Genomic DNA, 24,536 nt, shown 5'->3' with positions numbered 1-24,536 from the left:
GCCACCTAGGTGCCCCCACCTTGTAATTTTTAAAAAAAATTCTTTGTAATTTTTAGAGGTTTGTTTTATGACCCAGAATATAGTCTGTCTGGGTGAAGTTCCCATGTGTTGAAGAGAACGGGTATTCTGATGTGGTTGAGTGGAGTGTTATATCAATATTGCTGTTGGTTGATGTTTTAGTTCTTCAGTATCATTGCTGATTATCTCTCCACTGGTGCTATAGATTACTGAAGAAGGAAATAAGTGTTCAAGTCTCCTGCTATAACTGGGGACTTGTCTGTTTCTCCTTTCAGTGTTGTCAGTGTTAGCTTCATGGATTTTGAAGCCATACTTTCAGGTGCAGTGATGTTTAGGATCACTGTATCTTGTTGGTTTGACTCCTATTTTTAAATGCTGGCCCTCTGATCATTTTATTTGCTCTGAAATCTACTTGTGGGATATTAATCAGCTTTTTTTCTTTTATTGACCTTACTGAGATATAGTTTACATATCATACAATTCACTTACCTGAAGTTTATTGCTTTTTACTGTACTCACAGAGTTTCGCAGCCCTCACCACAGTCTAATATTAGAAGATTTTCATAATTCCAGAAAGAAACTCATGCCCAATAGCAGTCACTCCTCATTCCTGTCACTACTCCTCCAGCCCCTGGGAACCACTAATCTCCTTTCTGTCTTTATAGACTTGCTATTCTGAACAGTTCATGTAAAAGGAATCAGACAGTATGTGGTGTTTTGTGATGGACTTCTTTTACTCGGTTAATGTTTTCAAGGTTCATTCAAGTTGTATGTATTAGATTTTATTACCATTTACGGCTGAACAATATCCCATTGTCAGGATATACCACTTTTCAAAGTTTATTCCTTCAGCAGTTTATGGACATTTGGGTTCTTTCCATTTTGGGGCTATTTCAAATAATGCTGCTATGTACACATTTTGCGAAAATGTTTGTTTTTATTTCTCTTGAGTATGAATAGAATTGCTATCATGTGTTTAATTGTATTAACCATATTAAACTCTATGTTTAATCTTTCAAGGAACTGCCAGACTGTTTTCTGGAGCAACTGCACCATTTTGCATTTCCCCCATCAGTGAATGAGGGTTTTCCAGTATCTCCCCGTATTTACTGACACTTGTTATTGTCTGTCTTTTTTATTATAGCTATCGTAGTAGATGTGAGAAGTTGATGGTAGTTTTGATTTGCATGCCTTTGATGGCTAATGATGTTGAGGATCTTCTTATTTCCTTATTGGCATTCATGTATCTTCCCTGGAAAAGTGTCCAAATCCTATTTTTAGTTGGGTTATTTGTCTTTATTAATTGAGTTCTGAGTGTTCTCCCTATATTCTAGATAAAAGTCCCTTACCAGATATACAAATATTTTATCTCATTCTGTGGATTTTTTTTTTTATTTTCCTGATGGTATTCTTTGAACCATAAACTTGTAAAATTTTGATGAAGTCCAGTTTACTTATTTCTTTTTTGCTGTTGCCTGTGCTGTTGGTGTCATATCTGTGAAACCATTGCCTAACTCAAAGTGATGATGATTTGCTCCCATTTTTCTTCTAAAATTTCTTAGTTACCTTTACACTTAGGTTTATGGTCCATTTTGGCTTAATTATTTTGTGTGGTATGTTGTAGGGATCCAAATCTGATCTTTCTATATAGGTACACAGTTTTCCCAGCAGTTTGTTGAAAAGACTATTCCTTCCTCATTGAATAGTCTTGGCACCCAATTCTGTTTCACTGGTGTGCATGTCTAACATAGGCCAGTACCACACTATTTGGATTACTGTAGCTTTGTAGTAAGTTTTATTTATTTATTTGTTTGTTTGTTTTTAATTTTTTTTTCAAATTTTTATTTAAATTCTATTTCGTTAACATACAGTGTAATATTGGTTTCAGGAGTAGAATTTAGTGATTCTTCACTTACATATAACACACAGTGCTCAACACAATTGCCCTCCTTAATACTCATCACCCATTTAGCCCATTCCCTGCCTACCTCCCATCCATCAACCCTCAGTTTGTTCTCCATAGTTAAGAGTCTTTTATGATTTGCTTGCCTGTCTTTTTTACCCCTTCCTCTATGTTCATCTGTTTTATTTCTGAAATTTCACATGTGAGTGAAATAATATGATATTTGTCTTTCTCTGACTGACTTATTTTGCTTAGTGTAATACAGTCTAGCTCCATCCACATCATTGTAAATGGCAAGATAATCATTTTTTGATGGCTGAGTAATTTTATACACACACACACATATATACATACCACACCTTCTTTATCCATTCATCAGTCAATGGACATTTGGGCTCTTTCCATAATTTGGTCATTGTTGATAATGCTGCTATAAACATCTGGGCACATGTGCCCCTTCAAATTAGTATTTTTGTATCCTTTGGGTAAATAGTAGTGCAATTGCCGGGTCATAGGGTAGCTTTATTTTTAACTTTTTGAGGATCCTCCACACTGTCCAGAGTGGCTGCACCAGTTCACATTCCCACCAACAGTGTAAGAGGGTTCCCCTTTCTCTACATCCTCATCAGCATCTATTGCTTCTTGTGCTAATTTCAGCCATTCTGACAGGAGTGAGGTGGTATCTGTTGTGGTTTCGATTTGTATTTCCTTGATGATGAGTGATGTTGAGCATCTTTTCATGTGTCTTAACCATCTGGATGTCTCTTTGGAAAAACTGTAGTAAGTTTTAAAATCAAGAAGTGTGAATCCTCCATCTTTGTTCTTTGTTTTTGAGATTATTTTGGCTTGTTATAGTTGTCTTTTGTTTTCATATGAATTTTATGTTTAGCTTGTCAATTCCTTAAAAAAGACAACTTTGATTTTTATAGAGATTATGTTAAATGTATAGTTGAATTTGTGGAGTATTGCCATCTCAACTTTGTACTTTTATTTAAATCTGATTTATTTCAACATTATTTTTTAGTTTTCAATACACAGATTTTATACTTTTTCATTGAATTTATTCCTGCATGTTATTTTTTGATACTTTTGTAAATGGAATTGGTTTATTTGTTTGATTCATTGCCAGTGAATAGAAGACATCTGATTTTTGCCTATTGATTTTATGTCCTGCCACATTGTTGAATTTGTTTCTTTCTTCTAATAATTTTTAGCAGTTCCTTGCAAATGTCTATGTGTAAGATCGGTCACTTTCTTCATTCCCAATCTCAATACCTTTTGTTATTATTTTTTTCTAACCTAACTGGCTAGAAGTTCTAGTACAGGGGCACTTGGGTACATCAGTCAGTTAAGTCAGTTAAGCATCTGCCTTCCACTCAGGTCATGATCCTGTGGTTTTGGGTTGGAGCCCTGTGTCCAGGCTCCCTGCTCATTGAGAAGTCTACTTCTCCCTCTCTCTCTTTTTCCCAAATAAATAAAATCTTAAAAAAAAAAAAAATAGAAGTTCTGGTACAATTGAATTAAAGAGGTGATAGTGGACGTTCTAGTCTTATTCTTTGGTCTTAGGGGGAGCACATTCAGTCTTTCTCCATGGAGTATAATCTTAATCATGAGGCACTTAATAGATGCTTTTTATCAGATTAAAGAAGGTTCGTTCCATTTCTAGGTTGTCCACTGGTGGTGTTTGTTTGGTAAAGAAGAGATACTGAATTCTGTCAAATACTTTTCTGCATCTATTGAGCTGATTGTGTTTTTTTTTTATTTTTTATTATTTAATCATTCCTTGATTTTTGTATGTTAAACCAGTGTCTTATTACTGTTATAACTCCCACTTGGTCATGGTATAGAAATCTTTTTATATGTTTCAGTATTTGGTTTCCTAGTGTTGAGAATTTTTGTATCTATAGTCATAAGGGATTTTAGTAAGCTTTCTTTTCTTGTGAGGTCTTTGACTTTCATATCATGGTCATAGTGACTCGTAGAATGAGGTGGAATATGTTCACTTTTATTTCTTAGGAGAGTTTATGAAGGATTAATATTTATTATTAAACATTTGGTAGAATTCACCAAAGTGAATCTGTTCCTGAGATCTCTGTGTTGAAATTTGATTACTAATTCAATCTCTTGTTATGATTCTATTCAGGTTTTCTTTTTCTTCTTCAGTTAGTTTTGGTAGATTATATCTTTCTAATAATTTGTCCATTTTATCTAGTGTATTTAAGTTTTTGATATATGGTAGTTCATATTCTTTCTTTTTTTTTAGCAGGTTTTTTTTCCAAGATTTTATTCGTTTATTTATTTGACAGAGAGAGATCACAAGTAGGCAGAGAGGCAGGCAGAGAGAGAGGGGGAAGCAGGCTCCCTGCTGAGTAGAGAGCCCAATGCAGCGCTTGATCCCAGGACCCTGAGATCATGACCTGAGCTGAAGGCAGAGGCTTAACCCGCTGAGCCACCCAGGCACCCCATATTATTTCTTTATAATTCCTTTTTCACTGTATAGTTGATAGCAATATGCCTCCTTTTGTTTATGGTTTTAGTAATTTGAGTCTTTCTTTTTGTATTCATTAGTTCAGCTAAACGTTTATCAGTGTTGTTGATCTTCTCAAAGCAAAAATGGTTTTTGTTCACCTTTTTTTCTATTTTCTATTTTTTTCTTTCTACTTGAATTTTTACTATTTCTTTTCCTTCTGCTTGTTTTGGTTTTAATCTGTTAATTGTTTTTTATTTTCTTAAAGTGGAAGATTGGGTTATTAAAACATTGTTTTAAAAACATGTGCATTAACTAGTATAAATTTGGGTCTAAGCATGGAGCTAGCTGCATTTTATAAGTCTTTGGCATTTTTTATTTTCATTTTCATTGATCTCAAGGCATTTTCTAATTTTCCTTGTGAATTTTTTGCTAATTTGTTGCTTATTGAGAAGCGTATTGTTTAATTTCCATGTATTGTGAACTTGCCAAATTTTGTTCTGTTTTTTATTTCTAAATTTAATGTCATTGTTTTCAGAGAAGATTTTATATGATTTCAGTCTTTTAAGGTTTATTGACATTTGTTTCATGGAGTGATGCATGATCTTTCTTGGAGAATGATCCATGTACACTTGAGAAGTATGTCATCTGGTATTGTTGGATGCAGTGTTCTGTCAATGAGTATTAGGTTTAGTTCATAAAAATGTTCAGGTCTTCTGTTTCCTTATTGATTTTCTGCCCAATTGGTCCATTCATTATTGAAAATGGGATATTGAAGTCTCAAACTATTTTCATTGAATTACCTGTTTCTTCCTTCACTTCTGACCAGTTTTGCTTTTGTATTTTGTGGCCCTCTTGTTATGTACACATGTATATATAATTGTTCCATTTTCCTGGTGAATTGATCTTTTTGTTAGTGTGAGATATCTTCTTTGTCTCCCGTAATAGTTTTTGTCTTAAAGTCTATAGCCACTGTACTTTTGGGTTAGCACTTGCTCACATGGTATTTACCTTTTGATTCTTTTACTTTCAACCTGTTTGTTTTTTTTTTTAATCTAAACTGTGCCTCTTATATGCTACATATAGTTGGGCCATTTTTTTTTTCCTTTTATACCCATCCTGCCAATCTTTGCCTTTGATTGAATTGTTTAACCCATGCCTATTAAGGTAGGATTTATGTCAGACATATTCTTTAAATTTTTTAATTTGAGTATAATTAACACACAGTGTTACACTAGTTTTGGGTGTACAGCACAGTGATTCAACATCTCTATGAGTTATGTTATGCTCACCAAAAATGTAGCAACAGTCTGTCACCACACACCTCTACTGCAGTATCACTAGCTATATATCCTTATGCTGTGCCTTTTATTCCTGTGACCTATGCATTCCATAACTGGAAGCCTGTATTTCCCCCTCCACCACACCCATTTCTGCCCATCCTCCATCCCCCTTCCCTCTGGCAGCCATCAGTTCTCTGTATTTATAGGTATGATTTTGCTTTTTGTTAATTTGTTCTGTTTTTTAGATTTTACATATGAGTGAAATCATATGGTTTTCATTTTTCTCAGTCTGACATATTTCACTTAGCATCATACCTTCCAGGTTCATCCATGTTGTTGCAAATGGCAAGAGCTCATCCTTTTTTATGGCTGCATAATATTCTGGTACCACACATGTGTGTACACTCGCGCATGTACGCACACACATATCACATCTTCTCCATCCATTCATCTACTGATGGAAACTCAGCTGTTACTTGTTTTCAGTTTGTCTTAACATTCCATCTTTCTTTTACATGTTTGCTTGGTATGTCTTGTCTTTTTCCTTTTAGTCTACTTTGTCGTTACATTTGAATAAATTTCTTTTAGAGAGCATGTTATTGGATCATTTAAAAAATCCATTTATCAATTTTGATAATATATGTCTCTTTTTCAGTATGTTTAGTACATTATATTTAATGTAACTATTGCTGTATTTGAATTTATACTTGCTTGTTTTCTTTCTCAGTCTTCTGCGTCTCATTTCCTGTCTTTTTTTTTAGCAATTCAATCTTTTTATAGTATTTAATCTGTTATTATGTTCTGGATTATATCTTTTGAGTAGTGCTTTTAGTGGTGGCTCTCAACACATGAGTTGAGACCTTTCTGGTCTTTTGTACATATGTACTGTATCCTGGATATTGTATTTTGAATATTATGTTAAAAGATTCAGAGTCTTATTTAGAAGCTATGCAGGAAATTGATTTTCTCATTGTATTGGCAGGCAGTTGACTCCTTTGGGTTCAGGTCATAGGTTCTGCCAGACTTCTGTATGTTGTGATTTGAATGTCAGTTTTCATTTTTATGAAACGTTGGTCATGCTATTTAGATCTCTTTTGCAGTCCAGCAGCCAACCTGACACCTGGACTGCAGTCTCTCTTCAGTTCTCAAAGTTTTTGTTAAGATCAGATCCATGGGGGCGCCTGGGTGGCTCAGTGGGTTAAGCCTCTGCCTTTGGCTCAGGTCATGATCCCAGGGTCTGGGATTGAGTCCCACATCGGGCTCTCTGCTCAGCAGGGAGCCTGCTTCCCCCTCTCTCTCTGCCTGCTGCTCTGCCTACTTGTGATCTCTGTCTGTCAAATAAATAAAATCTTTGGGAAAAAAAAAAAAAAGATCAGATCCATGCATGCATCACTTAGGGATGAACCCAGAAGTTTATAAATAACTTTACTAGGACACTTTCTGGAGCTGCTTCTTCACTCCAATCTCCTTATTAGCTTTCTGGGCCTCTCCATTTCAATTCTTGGGCCAGAAAAAAATGTTTTATTTACTTTTTTGTTGCTGTGTACTTCCCACAAATTAATTTGTATACGAGACCCAGTTATAGGAGGACAGAGAGAAAAAAGAAACAAAGGAAAGAGTTTCTCCCCATCCTTTTGGGACCACAGCTCCTTGTATCCAGAGGAAGATTCTGCTAGGCATCTGTGAGCCTCCTTGGATACAATCACTCCTTTCTCCACGGTGGAATTGCCAGGATCTGGGACATGAGAAAGTGAAAAAAGAAAAAAAATATTGAGAAATTCCCCTACCCTCTGCTTCCTCTGGAGTTTTCTCTGCCCCTGGTGCTTACCATACCTACTGTGTTTTAGACTGCCTTAAAACCTGTCAGGGCAGGGATACCAGAAGAAGATTAGGAACCTGATTCTGGTTTATGGTTCTTCCATTTCCGGCCTTCTGCCATGCTCTTGCATGGCATTTCTAGAGTCTTCAAATAGCTACCTAATCCTTCTGTCTCGGCTAAAGTCATGGCATCCATTGGGAGAGACAGGATACTGTAGGTTTACTAGATCTTACCCAGACCTGAAACAGGTGATCTGTTATGAATTTTTTTCTCTGGGTTCAGAATTTCTTTCTAAATTATACATATATTCCCCAAACCTTACAAAATGGGAGGTGAGAGGGAGCTCAGTAGAAGGGCCTATTTTCATATTATAGAATGCAGTAATAGGAGAATTGGGCAATTTGAAAGCAATGTGAGGGTGGTGGGATAGGAGAGACAGCGCAGCAAGAATACAAAAGGCAATTTTCAATGGGATTTAGAAAAGTAATCCGGCCTCTGATGAGGGTATTTGAAACCATAGTTTCCCCAGGTCATAAAACTGACCTTGAACAGGTTATTTAAACTCTGAGATTCTCTTTCCTTACCTGTGTAATGAAAGTCATAATATCCACTTCACTCAAAATATACAAAGTTCCTGGCACCTCCTCGATAATTAGTAAATGATATCTAAAATTGTAACCTAGTGAAACTGTTTTAAATATATTATATTGGTTTATTTGGGGTCTTAATTAATCAGTGGTAACCTCTCAGTTCTCTACAGCTAACTGCTTCTTTAATAGTACCTTAAATTTCCTCTAAAAAGTATAAAAATTTTTCAATTAAAAAGAATCATATTTTCTATTTGGCCTCATTCCAGTTTGTTTTACATTGGAATGTAATGATGGCTTATCTGTTTGAGAATTTGGAAACATGACTGGTTTGCTTATTTCCAGCTCTGTGGTTTAGTATTATGATATATTTAAGTATATAAATAACATATAAATAGATGAGAGTATACAATATATATACAGTGTAGGTAAGTAGTATGAAAACTTACCATTTTCAGTTGTTTCTATGTAGCAGGGTTGTAGATGTCATATGTGGTCAAGAGAATTACATTTTATAATTTATGAGAACAATGTAATAATATAGACTAATGCAAAAGTGACAAAAACGTGCATATTAAGGGAACTATCTCCATGTGGGTCAGCTAACATTCAAAAAGCCCTTACATAAAGAAATTTAATTTAATTCTAAATTTATTTAGAATACACAACAGCCTGTTCTTTTTAATCCAGAGGAACTGATGTATGTAAAGTATGTTACCCTGTGATCTGTCATGATCCAGAATATGTAGGGAATTAATATAAGCAGAAATTTCTTCCTTTAGGAAACTTACCTTCTAGTTAGGGCTTCCACCAAAATTTAATCCTCTTTAAAGCCCTTATCTTTCCAAAACTGTTTATGCTTGTGATTCCTGCTAACTTTCTCTCTGTGTTCTCTCTAAGCTTCCTTACCAGGAGGCTCACTCTCAACTAGCCTACCTGCTTTTCTTCACTCTCCACCACATGCCACCACCTCCAAAACAGAAAGTGTTTTCTTTTTGGTCCATCAAGTCTCTTGGGCCACAGTAGAATAGCTGAGACCCCAGTACTTCCTTTTAGAAACATGATCTCCCCTTGGGCCAGTTTCGCAGGGAGCATTATCTTCCTTGGCTGTATTTATGTCATGAGACATCTTACTGCTGAATTTTTTGTGTGAAATGAATTCTTCACTTATCATATTCAGTTAAATAAGTAGACTGAGTTTCACATTTATAGCTAACATTATCCTTGGAAATCACACATATGCATTAGTGTATTTATAATCCACAAAACTTTAGCTGAGCCAAAATAGATGGATTAATATAAATGTACCACCATTACTGTAAGAACATTTCAAAGATCACACCCACCTATTTATGAAATGAATTTCATATTCAAGAAGAAGCATATTTGAACTAGTTGTTTCTGCCTGTTAATTCTACTGTCTATCACCAGAAACAGGGAAAAGTAGCTCATTAGATTTTATTTCTTTTTCTCTTGTTTCTTCACTCCACCCTACTGCAGAGGTGGGGTTCACCAGAAGAGTTCTGGTGTGGCTGCAGGTATGGATAAGAGGAAGGCACGGGTGTAGCAGCAACATGCTGTAGCCTGGGAGGAACTGGATTACTGGCCAGTTGCTGACAGTACTTCTTAATGGCTGTGCAACCTTGGGGAAAAGCTTTTCTGTGCCTCAGTTTCCACCTCTGTTATAGTACCTCTTTTAGAAAGCTTTTTATGAAATTACTATCTGTATACTGCCTGTGAAGATATCTTTAAAGTGTTTTCATTAAATACAATTTAAAGAAAAAAGAGATCATCAATAATAGATCAGATTTTGATTTGGTATATTAGCCATAAAAATAATAATCAGTTCTTGGACATCCCAGCCTTTTTCATCCATTAATGGGAGATTTAAAAAGGTTAAAAAAAAAAAAAAAGCAAAGGAACACATAATAAGTTTAGTGAATTTACTGCAAAAAATATAGCTAAACTCTAAATGTGTAAGATTTAGGGAGACTTAGCAGCCATGTTTTTGGATAGTCCAGTCAAATCTGATTTGAATTAGTCTGTTCACCAGCAGTGATTTCCCAGAGGCGACCCCTGAACATGTGTGTTAATTTGGATTTTCTTTCAGAAGGGTAGAGCTATTTTAATATTCAATCCAGAATCCATAAGCAAGCGAAATAGAAACACAATGCACCTGTTGCCTTTAAACCTCCAATTTGGGGGGCTCTTTCTCTGGGCATCCTTCAAATTTCCATTTGTCTTTGTCTTGCCTCATTCAAAGAAGTGAATAAAAGTTTTATGTTTTAATTACCAAGAGATATTTAAAGGGTCACTTAAAAAAGGAAGAATCAACAATCCTTTTGAATGTGTAAATAAAAGTTCCTTCCATACAGGTGTGAGTACCTGCTATTTTGTAATATTTTCACATGAGTGATTCTCTAAAATCTGTAAGGCACCATATCAGTTAAAATTTCTCTTTGAGGAAACACAGTATTTTTAATATTTATTGAATTAAGAATTATGTTTAATGGCATGGTAATACAAAAGAAACTTTTCACTTAGCAAATTGGCAAAGTTTAAAGGGAGGTAATATGTATTAACACAGAGATGGTCAATCACATGATTTGGGTTTAAACTGAAGGAGCCTTGCTAGAAAGAAAATAATTTGGCAGAGTGTTCCCTAAGTTTTAAAAACATTCACCTATAGAACACAAATCCTTCTTAAATTATTTAATTATAAGGTGTGTGTACCAACATTTATGTAAATGGAAATTTTATAATATTAGTCACAGTACTAGAAAGGTGTGAACAATAAAAATGGAATAGTTTGAATAAGTGAAGATAGTCTTTGGTACCTTGCATTTAAACACGTACATTTGTTAGTTCACAGTATTTCTAATATTTATTATAAAACCCCCCATGCATTCACGCAGAAACATAAAGTCATGCACACATATACACACACAGGACACCAATATTTTAAGAACACTTATTTTTGGAAGTTGGTTTAAGAGTTATGTTCATTTCTTTATACTCACCAAGGTTTTACAAATGACGATGTTTTACTGTTGTGATGAGAAATATATATCTTTACCTCTATTTGTAATAGTTTAGCAACTCTTTCAAAAATCTAAGCACTAACCACCCAAAATTAGCACAGACTCCACAAGTTTAAAGATTCAGTCCCCAGTAAGACTGCCTCCACTGAAGACACCAGCCGTAAGTTTCAGGGATCCCCAGGTCACCCACACTTCTGAGCAACTGGCTACAAATGTGGGGGTTCTCATCATGCTCTCATTCACTAGAATGACTCAAAGAATTCTAAGTACTACATTTACATCGCAGGTTTTATTATGTTAAAATCAGGGCCAGCCAAGGAAAGAGACATATTGGGTAAGATCTGGTAGGGTTTCAGATTTGAAACTTTCATGCCTCTTTTCTGTGGAGTCAGAAAACTTCCCTTCCCAACATACTGATGTGTTCACCATCCAGAAGCTCACCCAAGCTTCATTGGCCAGAGTTTTTATTGGGGTCTCACTACCGAGGCATGGTTCCTTGATTCTTTAACCAAGTGGCTGAACTAAGTCTCCAGCCACTCTCATCTCCCCAGAGGATAAGAGATAAGTAAAATATAACATAGCTCAAAATATCACCCTCTTTTTTTTTTTTAAGATTTTATTTATTTATTTGACAGACAGAGATCACGAGTAGGCAGAGAGGCAGACAGAGAGAGAGCAGGAGAAGCAGGCTCCCTGCTGAGCAGAGAGCCCAATGCGGGGCTTGATCCCAGGACCCTGGGATCATGACCTGAGCCGAAGGCAGAGGCTTTAACCCACTGAGCCACCCAGGTGCCCCAAAATATCACCCTCTTAATTCACATGGTGATCTTTTGGCGTGATCAGCCCCCAACCTGTGACATCTCCTTAGCATAAATTGAGGGGTGATCCAAGGGCCCACCATGATTAGTAAAGACACTCCCATCACTTGGAAAATCCCAAGGGTTCAGAAGTTTCTCCCCAAAGCCTGGGACAAAGGCTAGACAAAATCTTCCATATACACTAACACTAAGTTACATGTAACCACTGAAATTGAGTACCCATCGCTTCCTATGGAAATGGAAGAAATGATTAATACATGTGAGATTAATAAAATCCTACCTAATAAGTATTTTTTAATTTAAGCAAGGCCTGTATACAATCCCGGGACTATTAGCACATTAACTTATATTTACCTAGCATGGATTCTTGTGAAATAAGAGGTTTATAAAATGTGCTTGAAAAATACCATTTACATTTATTAAGAGTTTCATCAAGGCTTTCAAATAAACCAAATGTAATATTACCTATATATTATCTCATTTGAATATATGCCATGAAGTACTACACTAATATAAGTACTCAATGTTTCATAATGCAGGATAATTAAAAAAAAAACCTCAATATTTATATCTTGGAGAGGTAATGAATATTGTAATTTTTAGGAGGTATCTTTAATGTAGCTATAATTGTCTGCAATTTTTAAAGTCCATTACTAGATAAATCCATTCATCTGAATAACATAATTAATATCACTCCTACTAAAATCTAAAAGCAAATCCTGTAGACATGTAAGAAATGCTCTAACTCATGTGTCTTTCATTTAGCTATGAATAGGAAAAAGCCCTCCAGCAATGCCTCCATTTTCTTTCTCCTATTTCTTTCCAGTTTAAAACTCTTTACCAACAGCACTTCTAAAATCATGTCTGCTAGAACGATACTCACTGCTGGTAGACAATGAGGAGTTATTGATGTCAGCTTGAAACCCCAGGATGAAGTCTTCACAGGGATGCTTAGTGATGACTGTTAAATGGCTGAACGGCAAATAGCTCTTTTTTATGCGACACTTGAAGACAGACATTTATTCTTGGTCTCTTCACCAGCTGGTTTATTTTACCTAGTGAAATTATAGTAATAGTGCGTGCTTGTTCAGGTTTTGCTGGGTGCCAGGCACTGTTTTAAAAGTGCTGTGGGGGTTTAGGGGCGCCTGGGTGGCTCAGTCAGTTAAGCGTCTGCCTTTGGCTCAGGTCATGATCCCGGAGTCTTGGGATCAAGCCCCACTTTGGGCTCTCTGCTCAAAGAGAAGCAGTGAGTCTGCTTCTCCCTCTGCCTCTGCCTGCCGCTCTGCCTGCTTGTGCTTTCTCTCTCTCTCTCTCTGTCAAATAAATAAAATAAATTCTTTAAAATAAAATTAAATTAAAATTTTAAAAAATGAAAGTGCTATCTGAGTGTACCATGTCAATCTTTACAACAGTTCTATGAAGTATGTAAAGTATGTTGTCCTGTGGTCTGTCATGATCCAGAATGTGAATTATGCTGCCCATGACACAACAGATAACCCAGTAGCAGAACAGTCTCTCCCAAGTCACACAGCCATTAGGGATACCTGGGATCCGTGTATCTGAGCCACTATTCATACTACCTGAAGTGTGCTGGCATACATCACCTAGCAGCCACCAAGTCTGCCCTCCTCCAAGTATTCCACCTTCTGTACAAAGGATATCATCTCCTAGCAGTTCCATGTTAAGCCCAAATGGCCAGTTGTGGTAGATGGACTAGGACTTTACAGGACCTAGCTGTTTTTCCTGCCCTTGGTCAGAAGCAGAGGAATTGTACAGTGACCTCCTGCTTTCTTTTCTGTCCTCTCACTGTTGGAAGGCACTGGAAACAGGCAAAGCCCAAGGTTTTAGTTTGCAAATGCAGATCTCCAAGACTTCTGCCTAGAGAATTTCAAGATTATCACATGTCCAAAAGCCCCCTTGCCAAGAGGCCAGGACACATTCCAGTAAATACTCAACTGCAAAAAACTGACCATTCTCAGTTTTGTGATTGAAGTTTCAAATATCCATGGTGTGGCTCCAGAGTCTGGTTTCACTGAACTTTGCTAGCATGTCACTGTTTACAGGAGTGGAATTGAAGAGCAAGATACAGCACAGCTGCAAGGTTGGAAGCAGCCAGGGGTGTCCCATGTAAATGCTCTCTTGCTGTGGAATGCAATTTACGGTGTTGGGGCTGCCTTGCCAAGCAGCAGACCGCAGCTTCACCAACCTCATCCTCTCCAGCCCATGTCTCCTTTCCCTCTTTATTAGGTTCCAGTTGGCTTAGATTCCCCTGTGCAGCTTATTAAGCCCTAAAAATGCAGAAGACTTTTGAAATTAAGAGCTCTTGGAACCATACCATGCTAACTTGTTGTGGAGACTCAGTTCAGTTTTCTAATCTGAATTCCATCTGTTGTAAAGCCAAAACCCAGTCCCTTTTCAACCTATGGCACTTTCTGTCCTTGCTGAATGATTGGGAAATCTGAAAACAATCTACTGGATTCGAAGGGAGGATTAAGTTACAACATTCATGCTGTACCAGCTGGAAATTATCCTGCCTTATGTAACGTTTTGGATAAAACTATATGGTAAAATTTTATAACCAAGGGAAGAGAATTTGAGGTGGGAAAGGAAAAGAAACCATTACCTCAAAGGAGAGGGGGAGGGAAACAAATCCTGCAAACACCTGCAGCCTGTGTGGCAATGTGTAGGTATATTTTACTTTGATGTTAATTGCTTTTTAAAACATTTTTATAATTTTTTTAAATTTAAAGTTTGGTATATTTTTTCAAGTTGTTACTCAATCACTTAAATCAGATTTGAAAAGCTTTGCCTGGCGTGGTTGAGGACTGTTATTTTTCTCTACATGAGATCAGCCTCAAACATGCCTGAACTCGGGTTATATTGAAAGTACAGATTTCCAGGCTTGGACCCCAGATGTACTACCTCACATTTAGGGTCCAGAAATCTGTACTTCTTCAAGTGTTTACCTTGAACATAAAAATATTCAAACCTATAATCTTTCCCTAAATAAAGCAGTTGTTCACATGTGCCACTTTTGCATTATACTCTACCATTTGCCACTGTAGATAGTTGAGTAGAGGATGGGTGCATGGGTGGAAAATTTCCTCTTCAAGAAGGCACTGGATCATCTGTTCTAACTGTTTCCATCATGGTTTCTTCATTGTTCCCAGGATTAATGTAGAGAAGAATAACAGATATTTATTAGTTAGAAAGTTATACATAACATGGAATTGTCAAACAGTTCTTTTGTATCGTGAAATCATGTCAGGCACATAAATATGCATCTTTAACATATATGTACCTTTTAAAGACTAGTGAGAACCCACCACCCTGTAAACTATACATTAGGAGAAACTTCAAGCTCTTGTGGGCCATGACAAAACACTTGCCCCACACCCTATCTCCACATGTACCCATTTTCCTGAATTTTGTGTTATTCCCTAATTTTTTTAAAAGTTTCCCCCATGTATATATCAGAAAAAAATGTTCTGTTTCATTTTCCTGCATTTGGACATTCTTAAAGGATAATATGTGTTCTCCAATGACTTGTTTTTACCTTTTTGTTTAGTGTTGTAATTTTGAGATTCATCTCTCTTGATGTGCATGGCTATAATTTGTTTTCACTACGGTATTCACTGGCATCATAGGTATGTACCAGAATTTACTTGTTCAATGTACCATTGATGGACATTGGGAATATTTTCAGTTTCTTTTTTTTTTTAATTTTTTAAAATGTTTTTAATTATGTTCAGTTAGTCAGTATATAATACATCATAGGTTTTTGCTGTAGTGTTCAACAATTCATCAGTGGCATGTAACACCCAGTGCTCATCACAACATGTGCCCTTCTTAATACCCATCACCCATTTACCCCAACCCTTCCCCATCCCCCTCCCTTCTGTAACCCTCAGTTTGTTTCCTGGAGTCTTTTAATATGAACAGTGTGTCGGCGTATCTTCTGTATACATGTACAAGAGTCACTTGAGGGTGTATTCCTAAGAGTGTCCAGGATTTAAGGTTCTAGAAACATTCATTTCTAAACACTAGAGATTACCATCTTGAAGGAGTAGGATCCATTCCTTGTACTACTCCTTTGATTGACTTGCAGTTTGATCCAACTTTTTGATGTGCCCCAGAATACTTTTTTTGTTTTTTAAGATTTTATTCATTCATTTCAGAGAGAGAGAGACAGAGAGAGCACAAGCAGAGGGAGAGGGAGAAGCAGACTCCCCACTGAGCAGGGAGCTCGACATGAGGCTCCATCTCAAACTTGGAGGTCATGACGTGAGCCCAAGGCAGAGGGTTAACCATCTGAGCCACCCAGGAGCACTCCCACCCCAGAATACTTTTTTAACCTTTAAGACACATAGGACTTTGTACAACTAGCTCGAGTTCCAGAAATGAGTGGAAATGTTGCCGGACTGGTGGGGTTCTGATCGGTGCTTGGCAAGACAGTCATTTTAGCTGGAAATCTACATACTGGCTTATGTCGTGGTGATGGTCATTGAGTCAACTCAGTATCCATATTGACTACTATCTTATATGGTAATCTGAAGTTTCTTTGACACACCTCATCCATATTGGTGACTTTCTACTCGCTCAGACTACACAAGTGACCCTATTTTGTAATCTGATAAGCAGGATGACACAGTGGAAAGAAAATCTGAAAGAAACTTTGAATTTAGAATTACTTGATTTTAGCAAGCTTGGCTATTTATATATGAGAGAGATAATGTAATTTAAGGTATGGAAAGTATTCAACCTGTTGCCTGACATTAGATAAGCATCCACTAAATTATAGCCTTTGTTGATGTTGCTCATTGTTATCATCCAGAACTCAGAAATCCTAAAATTCCTTTCTCGATAATAACTTTTTTTTTCAGTCTTGAATGAAATCTCTCCCCCACCCCTTGTTTCAAATCTCATCTCAACCTCTGGTTTACTTCTCTTGAGTTACACTCATAATATTTACGTATATATACTGTCTATTTAAATAAAATAAAATATACTTCTTCTGGCCTCTTCTTAAATAAAACATGCCTAGTTTGAGCTTTTGATTCCCACCCTCCCCAGTCCCTACCATTTCCCCACCATCTTCCTCTCCAGCACTATCATCAACTCCAATACACTGGCCTGAAAACCCAACCCTCATCCTTGACTCCTCTCTTTCCCTCAGTCCATCGGCAGCTCCTGTAGCTTCTGCTCCTGACCACACCCGGACCTCTCCAGGGGGACCTCCCCAGTCTAAGCCAGCTTCGGTCTCACCGGGATTACGGCTGCCATCCCATCCTCACTGTGTACTTCCACTTGTGCCCCCTCAAGAGAAAGTATAACTCAGCTCTCATCTCCCCACTGATTCAAGTCCTCCGAAGACTTCCCAGCTGCAATTACAGCCAATCCCAGACATTTTGCCTTGGTCTTCAGGTATGATCAACTTTTCTCCATCTCTTCACTCTCTTCTCTTCAGTCTGTGGGTCCCAGTCACATCTGACCTTTTCCTCACCCTTGAGTACCCCAAGCTCAGTGCTATCTCAGGACCTTTGCACATATTGCCTGTTTTCCTAGAACTCCCTTCCTGCATCTGTAGTATAGTGCCTCCTCTCCTGGTTCAAACAGCTCAAAGTTTATGACCCAGAGAGACTTTCCCTGAGCCTCCTGGACCCCATCCATGTCTTTCCTCAACTTTTTACTTTGTTTCCTTTATAACTGTAGAATGTAGATTTAATCTTAAATATTTGTTAATGTGTTTTTAATCTCATGCCTCTAAATTAAAATCTCCAGCTTGATGGGCACTTGTTTTTCTGGTTTATTACTGTATTTTCAACATCTGTGTTGGTGCCTGATACCTAATAAGTGCTCAGTAAGTATTTATTGACATAATGCGGGAATGAATGAAAGGCAACTAGCAGCTAAAAAGATTACAGAATCTTACATGTATCACTAAGTAATAATAGTAACCATATATATCTATCTCAAGGTATTAAAATGTTTTATTTTTCAGGACTAGGTGGAATTCTCCAAAATGTCAGGTAAGATTTTATGAATAAATTTCAGTAGGCTTTATTTATGAATTTTGTGATATTTTCTGTAAAAATTGGAGTTTTATTTCCTTTTGAAGTTATTTTTTATTGTTTAGCATTTGAGAAACCATATATGTATTTATTTATATATATGAACATTTCTATCTTTAACGGAAAAGGATTAAAAGGGAATTATATTGGCACATATGTACTAAAAGATCTCTAAAGTATGTGGGGAGAATTAAATAAAGGAAAAAGTAAGAAAGTAAGTTTGCAAAGAGGGACAGGAGTAGTAAGAAGCCTGTGATGACAGCCTGCTCACTGAGAGAAGGGCTCAGAATCAGGTCTTGCATTTTCAAGCAGTGCAAGAGATGATAGGAGAGAAACACCACATTTGTGGGATCTGTGTTTTTCAGAGATAAAAATCAGTTAAGAGAATCAGAATTTTTCCTTATAGTGAGTACACGGAGACATGTCTCTGATCTCAACAAGGGGGCGAGATAGCATCATGCAAAGTGAGTTCAGTCCCTTTCTTGCAGCAATTACAGTGACCGAGATCACTTTCACTGGAGAGCTAGATTAAACTGCCTCTGAGTTCTTTGTGGCACCACTGTGTTTTTCTTTGTTTGTTTGTTTTAAATATTTTATTTATTTATTTGACAGAGACTCAGAGAGAGGGGGAACACAAGCAGGAGGAGTGGGAGAGGGAGAGGGAGAAGCAGGCTTTCCACTGAGCAGGGAGCCTGATGCGGGGCTTGATACCAGGACTCTGGGATCATGACCTGAGCTGAAGGCAGACGCTTAATGACTGAGTCACCCAGGTGCCCCGGCACCACTGTGTTTTAAGCCATTACATATTTATTGTGTGATGTTTTGAATTTATTTAAAGACAGTCATTTTACAAAAAGGATTAGGGAAAAAATAAGATTCACTCTACATATGACTATGTTCTCCATATTATATAGTGGGGAAAATAATTTTTGCAAATGTGCCAGGAGTTTATGTAGGTAGGAATCAGCATGAAGTCATCTGAACCACTAGCATGAAAGTGTATTGCTTTGATCATAGCACAATATAAATAATTGCTTAGTTTTTTTTTTAAGCCTATATTCAGCCTGAAAATTCATCAATATATATTAATAGGCTAATATAATTAGCCCATATACATGATGAATTATGTGTCTTTTAAAAATATGTGTATTTCATATTACTTGTATTCCTTGATAAGAAAAAAATGAATATATTCTCTTATCACATTATCACTTCCATTGTGAATTATGTCCCTTTACCTGTCCTCCCAAGGCGTGGTCCCCACAGCCCCGGAACAACCTACAGATGAAACGGAGAATCAAATAAAATCTCCTGATCCAAGCCCTGATGCTCCTCCTGACTACAATTCCCATTTTATACCAGGTGGGTTGAATAATCAGAAAGATTATTTCTCCTCTTCAGAAAACCATACTAATAGTTAAGATTGCTTTTAAAAGTTAGTGTAATTGAATGATTTAGTAAATAAATATTGAATGCCTATAGGATGCCAAATAATTTACTAGAAATCCATTAGAATATATTTGTAGGCTACTGAGGAAGGAAGTTAAACACTGATGGCATTCTCTTCACTATAATGAAAATATGAAAAGAATGTTGTAGGGCCAACATGACAGTAACTGACTCCACCAGGGATTTGAGAGAAGATATAACTGAGGAAGTCAGATTTTTCTGGCTTGATAAGGAGTTTCTCACTCAAAGAAAAGGAGGAAGGGACTTCTTTCTGGCAGAAGAAACTGTATTTTTTTAAATTATTTTTATTAACATATAATGTATTATTTGTCCCAGGGGTACAGGTCTGTGAATCATCAGGCTTACACACTTCACAGCACTCACCATAGCACATCCCCTCCCCACTGTCCATCACCCAACCACCCTATCCCTCTCCCCCACTTCCCAGCAACCCTCAGTTGGTTTCCTGAGATTAAGAGTCTCTTACGGTTTGTCTCCCTCCCAATCCCATCTTGTTTCATTTTTTTCCCTTCTCTACCCCTCAAGCACCACCCCCACCCCGCCCCCTTCCCTCCAACAACCCCTCACCCCTGGCAGAAGGAGTTGTATACACAAAACCACAGGTTTGGTGGGGAAATGAGGGGTAACTCATTGATGGACATTGGGGAGGGCATGTGATGTTTTGGGCAGTGGGTAATATATAAGACTGATGAATCACTGACCTCTACCTCTGAAACTAATAATACACTATCTGTTAATTAATTGAATTTAAACTAAAAAAAAAAAAAAGAAGAAAAAATCCCAAGGTCATGAAAGTCTGATAGGAGACATTCATGGGAGAAATGGAGGTGAATGGCCTTGAGTGCTGATTAAGGAGTTATACAAATATTTTTATAAGTCTGAATGCACTACTGGTGGTGATGCAGTGAAATGGATACTCATAAAGGTAGTGGAAATTTGAGTTATTGTCTTTTTAAAAAGTAGGCAATGTGTAAAATTTTTTAAAATTAGAAATACACTGACTTGAAGTAAGGAAGGAAATAATCAGGGTTGTTTGCAAGTACATTTTAGTGGCCTAGAAAATGATAGATAAGGTGTAGCAACATTTCTCTAAATAGGTAGTTAAGTGTATATTTAGAGGTGGAAACCAATGAGTTAGTCTGGAAAGAGGAGAAAAAGCCCCAGTACTCACAGGATAATGGTAAAAATGTTGTTTTGGCTCTAGACATAAGATCCGCAGAACTCAGTTAACCTCTGCCTTTGCAGTGTTTTCTGAAAACAGCAGGGCTTCCTTTCCCCCTTTTCCCCATACATATGCATTTCTGGTCCAATATAACCCCTCATTATTGGCTCAACTCCTGCTAAATCCAAGGTCTTAACAGTCCTAAATTATAATCACACTGTATTTGACCATTTTTCTAAATTTACTTCAGTGACTGTCAACATGATCCACATAATCTATCTTATATTCATGGATCACCTATATACAAGAATCTAGATTCCACTAGACCAGAAATTTTGTTTAAAGATTTTATTTATTTATTTGACAGAGAGCATGCACACGCACAAGTAAGCAGAGCAGCAGGCGGGGGGGTGGAAGCAGGCTCTCCACTGAGCAGGGAGCCCAATATGGGGCTCGATCCTAGGACTCTGGAATCATGACCTGAGCCAGAGGCAGCCGCTTAGCTTAACCAACTGAACCACCCAGGTGTCCCTAGAACAGAGGTTTCTAAGTAACATTGGTTATAAGTCATGTTCTGTTTGTCTGGGACAGTGTCTATTCCTCTCGTTTCAAAAAATTAGCAAGAGCATAGGATGTATCATTCAAATCAAATTATTATATAAGTTGAAAAACATCATGGTGCAGAGCATAGAACTGAATTTTCAGTTAGAAATACCTTTAACAGGGGCACCTGGGTGGCTCAGTGGGTTAAAGCCTCTGCCTTCAGCTCAGGTCATGGTCCCAGTGTCCTGGGATCGAGCCCCACATCGGGCTCTCTGCTCAGCAGGGAGCCTGCTTCCTCCTCTCTCTCTCTGCCTGCCTCTCTGCCTACCTGGGATCTCTATCTGTCAAATAAATAAATAAAATCTTAAAAAAAAAAAAAAATACCTTTAACAAAAAATTCACTATGATCGCCACCTAGTGGCTGAACTATATATTTATTTATGATGATTGGTGCCAGTTGTGGCCCTGTAATGCACAAGAAGGAAATTGAAATCATTTGATTACATAAACATATATATAATTTTTCTTAGAAATATAATCTATACTGAATAACCCCATAATCTAAATTATAATTTTCTAATTTATGATCCCCAATTTTTATTACATGAGGTACTTTTATATTTAAAATCATGTGGCTAATATTTTAAGAATTAAGCAACTCACTGAAGTGATAAAACAGTATTTTTAAGATTATTTATAGGACTTTTAGTTGCATTGTTTTTAGTAGTTCAGAAAAAGGGGGCAGGGATATCTGATTTCCAGTCTAATTTGGGTGCTCTTAAACACAGTTCTTAAAGGAACTGAAGTATATTCTTCATGACAAACTGAAACATGGAATTTCTTCCATTTGTTCTAAGGACATTAGGGTTTTTTGTTTTTGTTTTTTCTCATGTAGCTCTAATTTGACATTGTTTCTAGTTACTGTTATGTTTCCTTTAGTCTCTCCTGACTCAGTCTCTATCAAAACCTGTATGTCCTCTGTCCTCAGGAACTAGTATTTCCCACGGTTGAGTCACTCCCCTGCCCTGCCTTGTCTCCCTGTTCCACCTATTCACTCATCTAACCTTTCACACACTCTCCTGAGTGATCTTTGTAAGATCACTTACTACTTTTAACCATTTAAGGATCTATTAGCACTCACCCATATCAATTTCCTGTGCTCTGAACTTGCATTTCCAACTGCCTATAGACCACTTCTCCCAGAAGGGCCCTGGACATCAAATTCATTGGTCTGCAATTCAACTTTGGCCTGTTGCACCAGAACACATACCCTCTACTCTTTCCCTCCTCTGGAGGTTTCAGGGATCTGTCTCAGAACTTGAGAATTTTTCCTCATATCCAGTCTATTACTGAGACAGGACCGTCTCTTCAATATTCCTTCTTATTGCTCCTCTTACTACTCCTTACATTATAGATTAACTTGTCTTCCATCTCTACTCCTGTAATTAACTTTCCTAATTGAACCTCATTCATAAAGGGTCTAAGTGTAAGTCCAGTTGCTTCACTTTCTATTTTACTGGCATGCAGCTTACTCTTTGCACAAAGTATAGATCTTTCCTAACCTTCAGTCCCTCCCCATCTTCCTTTCTGGCCTGTCTGCTAAATCTCAGTACATAGCCTTGCCGCTTGCAATACTGAGCACTTGCTCTCCCTGTAAAACCTTTGCCTGTTGTGGGGGCACTGGCTGGGTCTAATGTGTTAGCACTAACATCCTCCTCTGCCTGGGTTGGGCACCCTTCCTCTCTAATCTCTTCTCACACTATGAATCTACCGCTGATCCCACGAGTTACTTGCCTCATGATAGCCATTCACTTAATAAAAAAAAAAATCTGTGTATTTTCTGCAGAACTGAATGTCCTCAGACATATCTTTCTACATCTTTCTGTGTCTAGCATCAAACACAGTAGCTGGTCCTTGAAATGGCATTGTGGAATGTTTTCCAAATAGACAGATGTTTGATTTATTTCCTGTCCTTGTTCTCAGACAGTATTAGAAGAAAGGGTTCCACAATTCATATGCTCCTGAGTGAGATTTTGAAAACCAAAATGTAACCAGTAACCAAAATGTCCCAGACTTCATGAGCGTCAAAAGCCACTCTTACCTTTAATGCCCAAATCACTGGAATCTGACCCTCCGTCCAGCTTGCCTTAAAGGAAGTGCTGTCTGTCTTTATTTCTCATCCCAGACAACTTCTGGAAGTCTTAGAGAATATCCCTTCCTGGTAGTGGCTGGTTTCCTCAGCATTGGCCGACCCCAGACCACTGCTTTACCTGTATGCTGGTAACTGCTTTCTCTTTCCAAAGCCAGCTTTCTATCTGCTGAGCCATTTTTTCTGTACCGTGACATCCTATAGGAGGTGTGTGTGTGTGCGCGCGTGCGTGTGTGTGCACACAAAACTTAACGCCTTACAAAAAGAGTTGCCAGCTAGAGCTGCTCTTCTAGTCTATAGTTTCAGCACCATCCACAGAGTCCTATTTTAGATGTTCCTAGCCTCTGATCTAAAGGCAGTATTAGCCTAATTTAATTAAACGTGCCCCCGCAGTCAGAATGCTTGAGTTTTAATTCTGACTCTGTCACATATTGATACTATTGATTCTTTAGCAAGTTACTTATCCTCCTGTGCCTCCGTTTTTTCCCACTGTAAGTTAAGGATAATAATGATAATAGTCCCTACCACATGAGTTTTATACTTAGTTAACAAGATTTAATATCTGTAAAGTAGTTACAACAGTGCCTAAAACATATTAACAGCTCAGCAAGTATTAACTCTCACCTTTTTTGTCATATATAGTAAACCTAGCTTTCTTTAATAGGAGCTCCTTCCTGCTCTGCACGGTGTCTGGGATCCAGTTCTTTGGGTTTTCCAAGAGAGAGCATTGTCTCCACCTTACCCCCTGTCTCAGGTCTTTTTCCATTCTGCAGGAGTGACATTTTCAAAAAACAGCCACCACTGGACTGTTCACATTTGTCAGGAAGTGTCAGTCCCCACCCTACACAGCTGTGTGGCATTGCTTTTCGATTATAAAAAGAGACCAGATTCCCAGACTGTAGAGCTGCAGGCCCAGAGCCTGGGTTGCTTCAGGAAGTAGGACCCCTCTGTGGAGCTTCAGCATCACAGCCCATGCTACAGCCATCCCCGCTGCTCCCTTCCGTGCACTTACTTAGACAGGAGGTGAATCTCCGCTTTTGACCCCCCTTGCTGTCTTCTGGACCAACATCCCAGTATAAGAAAACATAGATACATGCACATACGCACATTATAAACAGTAATTTTATGAACAAATAGCAATTTTTAGAAAGAAACTCAGTTTAACCTATATTTAGGTAAGATTTGTTTCCAATAAAACTGTTTAC

General features: G+C 37.5%; 1 protein-coding gene across 7 annotated transcripts in view; it reads left to right on the top strand.

Moving 5' to 3' along the window:
- The window catches only part of PLSCR4 (phospholipid scramblase 4), a 148,390-nt gene that overhangs the window by 109,852 nt on the left and 14,002 nt on the right, over positions 1–24,536 (top strand). For 4 of the 7 annotated variants that reach the window (XM_047727206.1, XM_047727163.1, XM_047727184.1 and 1 more), the window contains 3 exons: positions 17,124–17,360; positions 17,938–17,965; positions 19,259–19,369. In XM_047727206.1, the coding sequence (XP_047583162.1) occupies positions 17,959–17,965; positions 19,259–19,369 (118 nt within the window). In that variant the 5' untranslated portion in view covers positions 17,124–17,360; positions 17,938–17,958. Of the gene's footprint in view, positions 1–17,112; positions 17,361–17,932; positions 17,966–19,258; positions 19,370–24,536 lie in introns of all 7 variants that reach the window. The other 3 variants (XM_047727173.1, XM_047727213.1, XM_047727220.1) reach the window with 3 other exon arrangements.

Source organism: Lutra lutra, chromosome 1 (assembly GCF_902655055.1).
Source record: "Lutra lutra chromosome 1, mLutLut1.2, whole genome shotgun sequence".
Taxonomy (NCBI): Eukaryota; Metazoa; Chordata; class Mammalia; order Carnivora; family Mustelidae; genus Lutra; species Lutra lutra.
The sequence above is the reverse complement of the archived record's forward strand: the minus strand, read 5'-3'. Positions and strand labels throughout refer to the sequence as shown.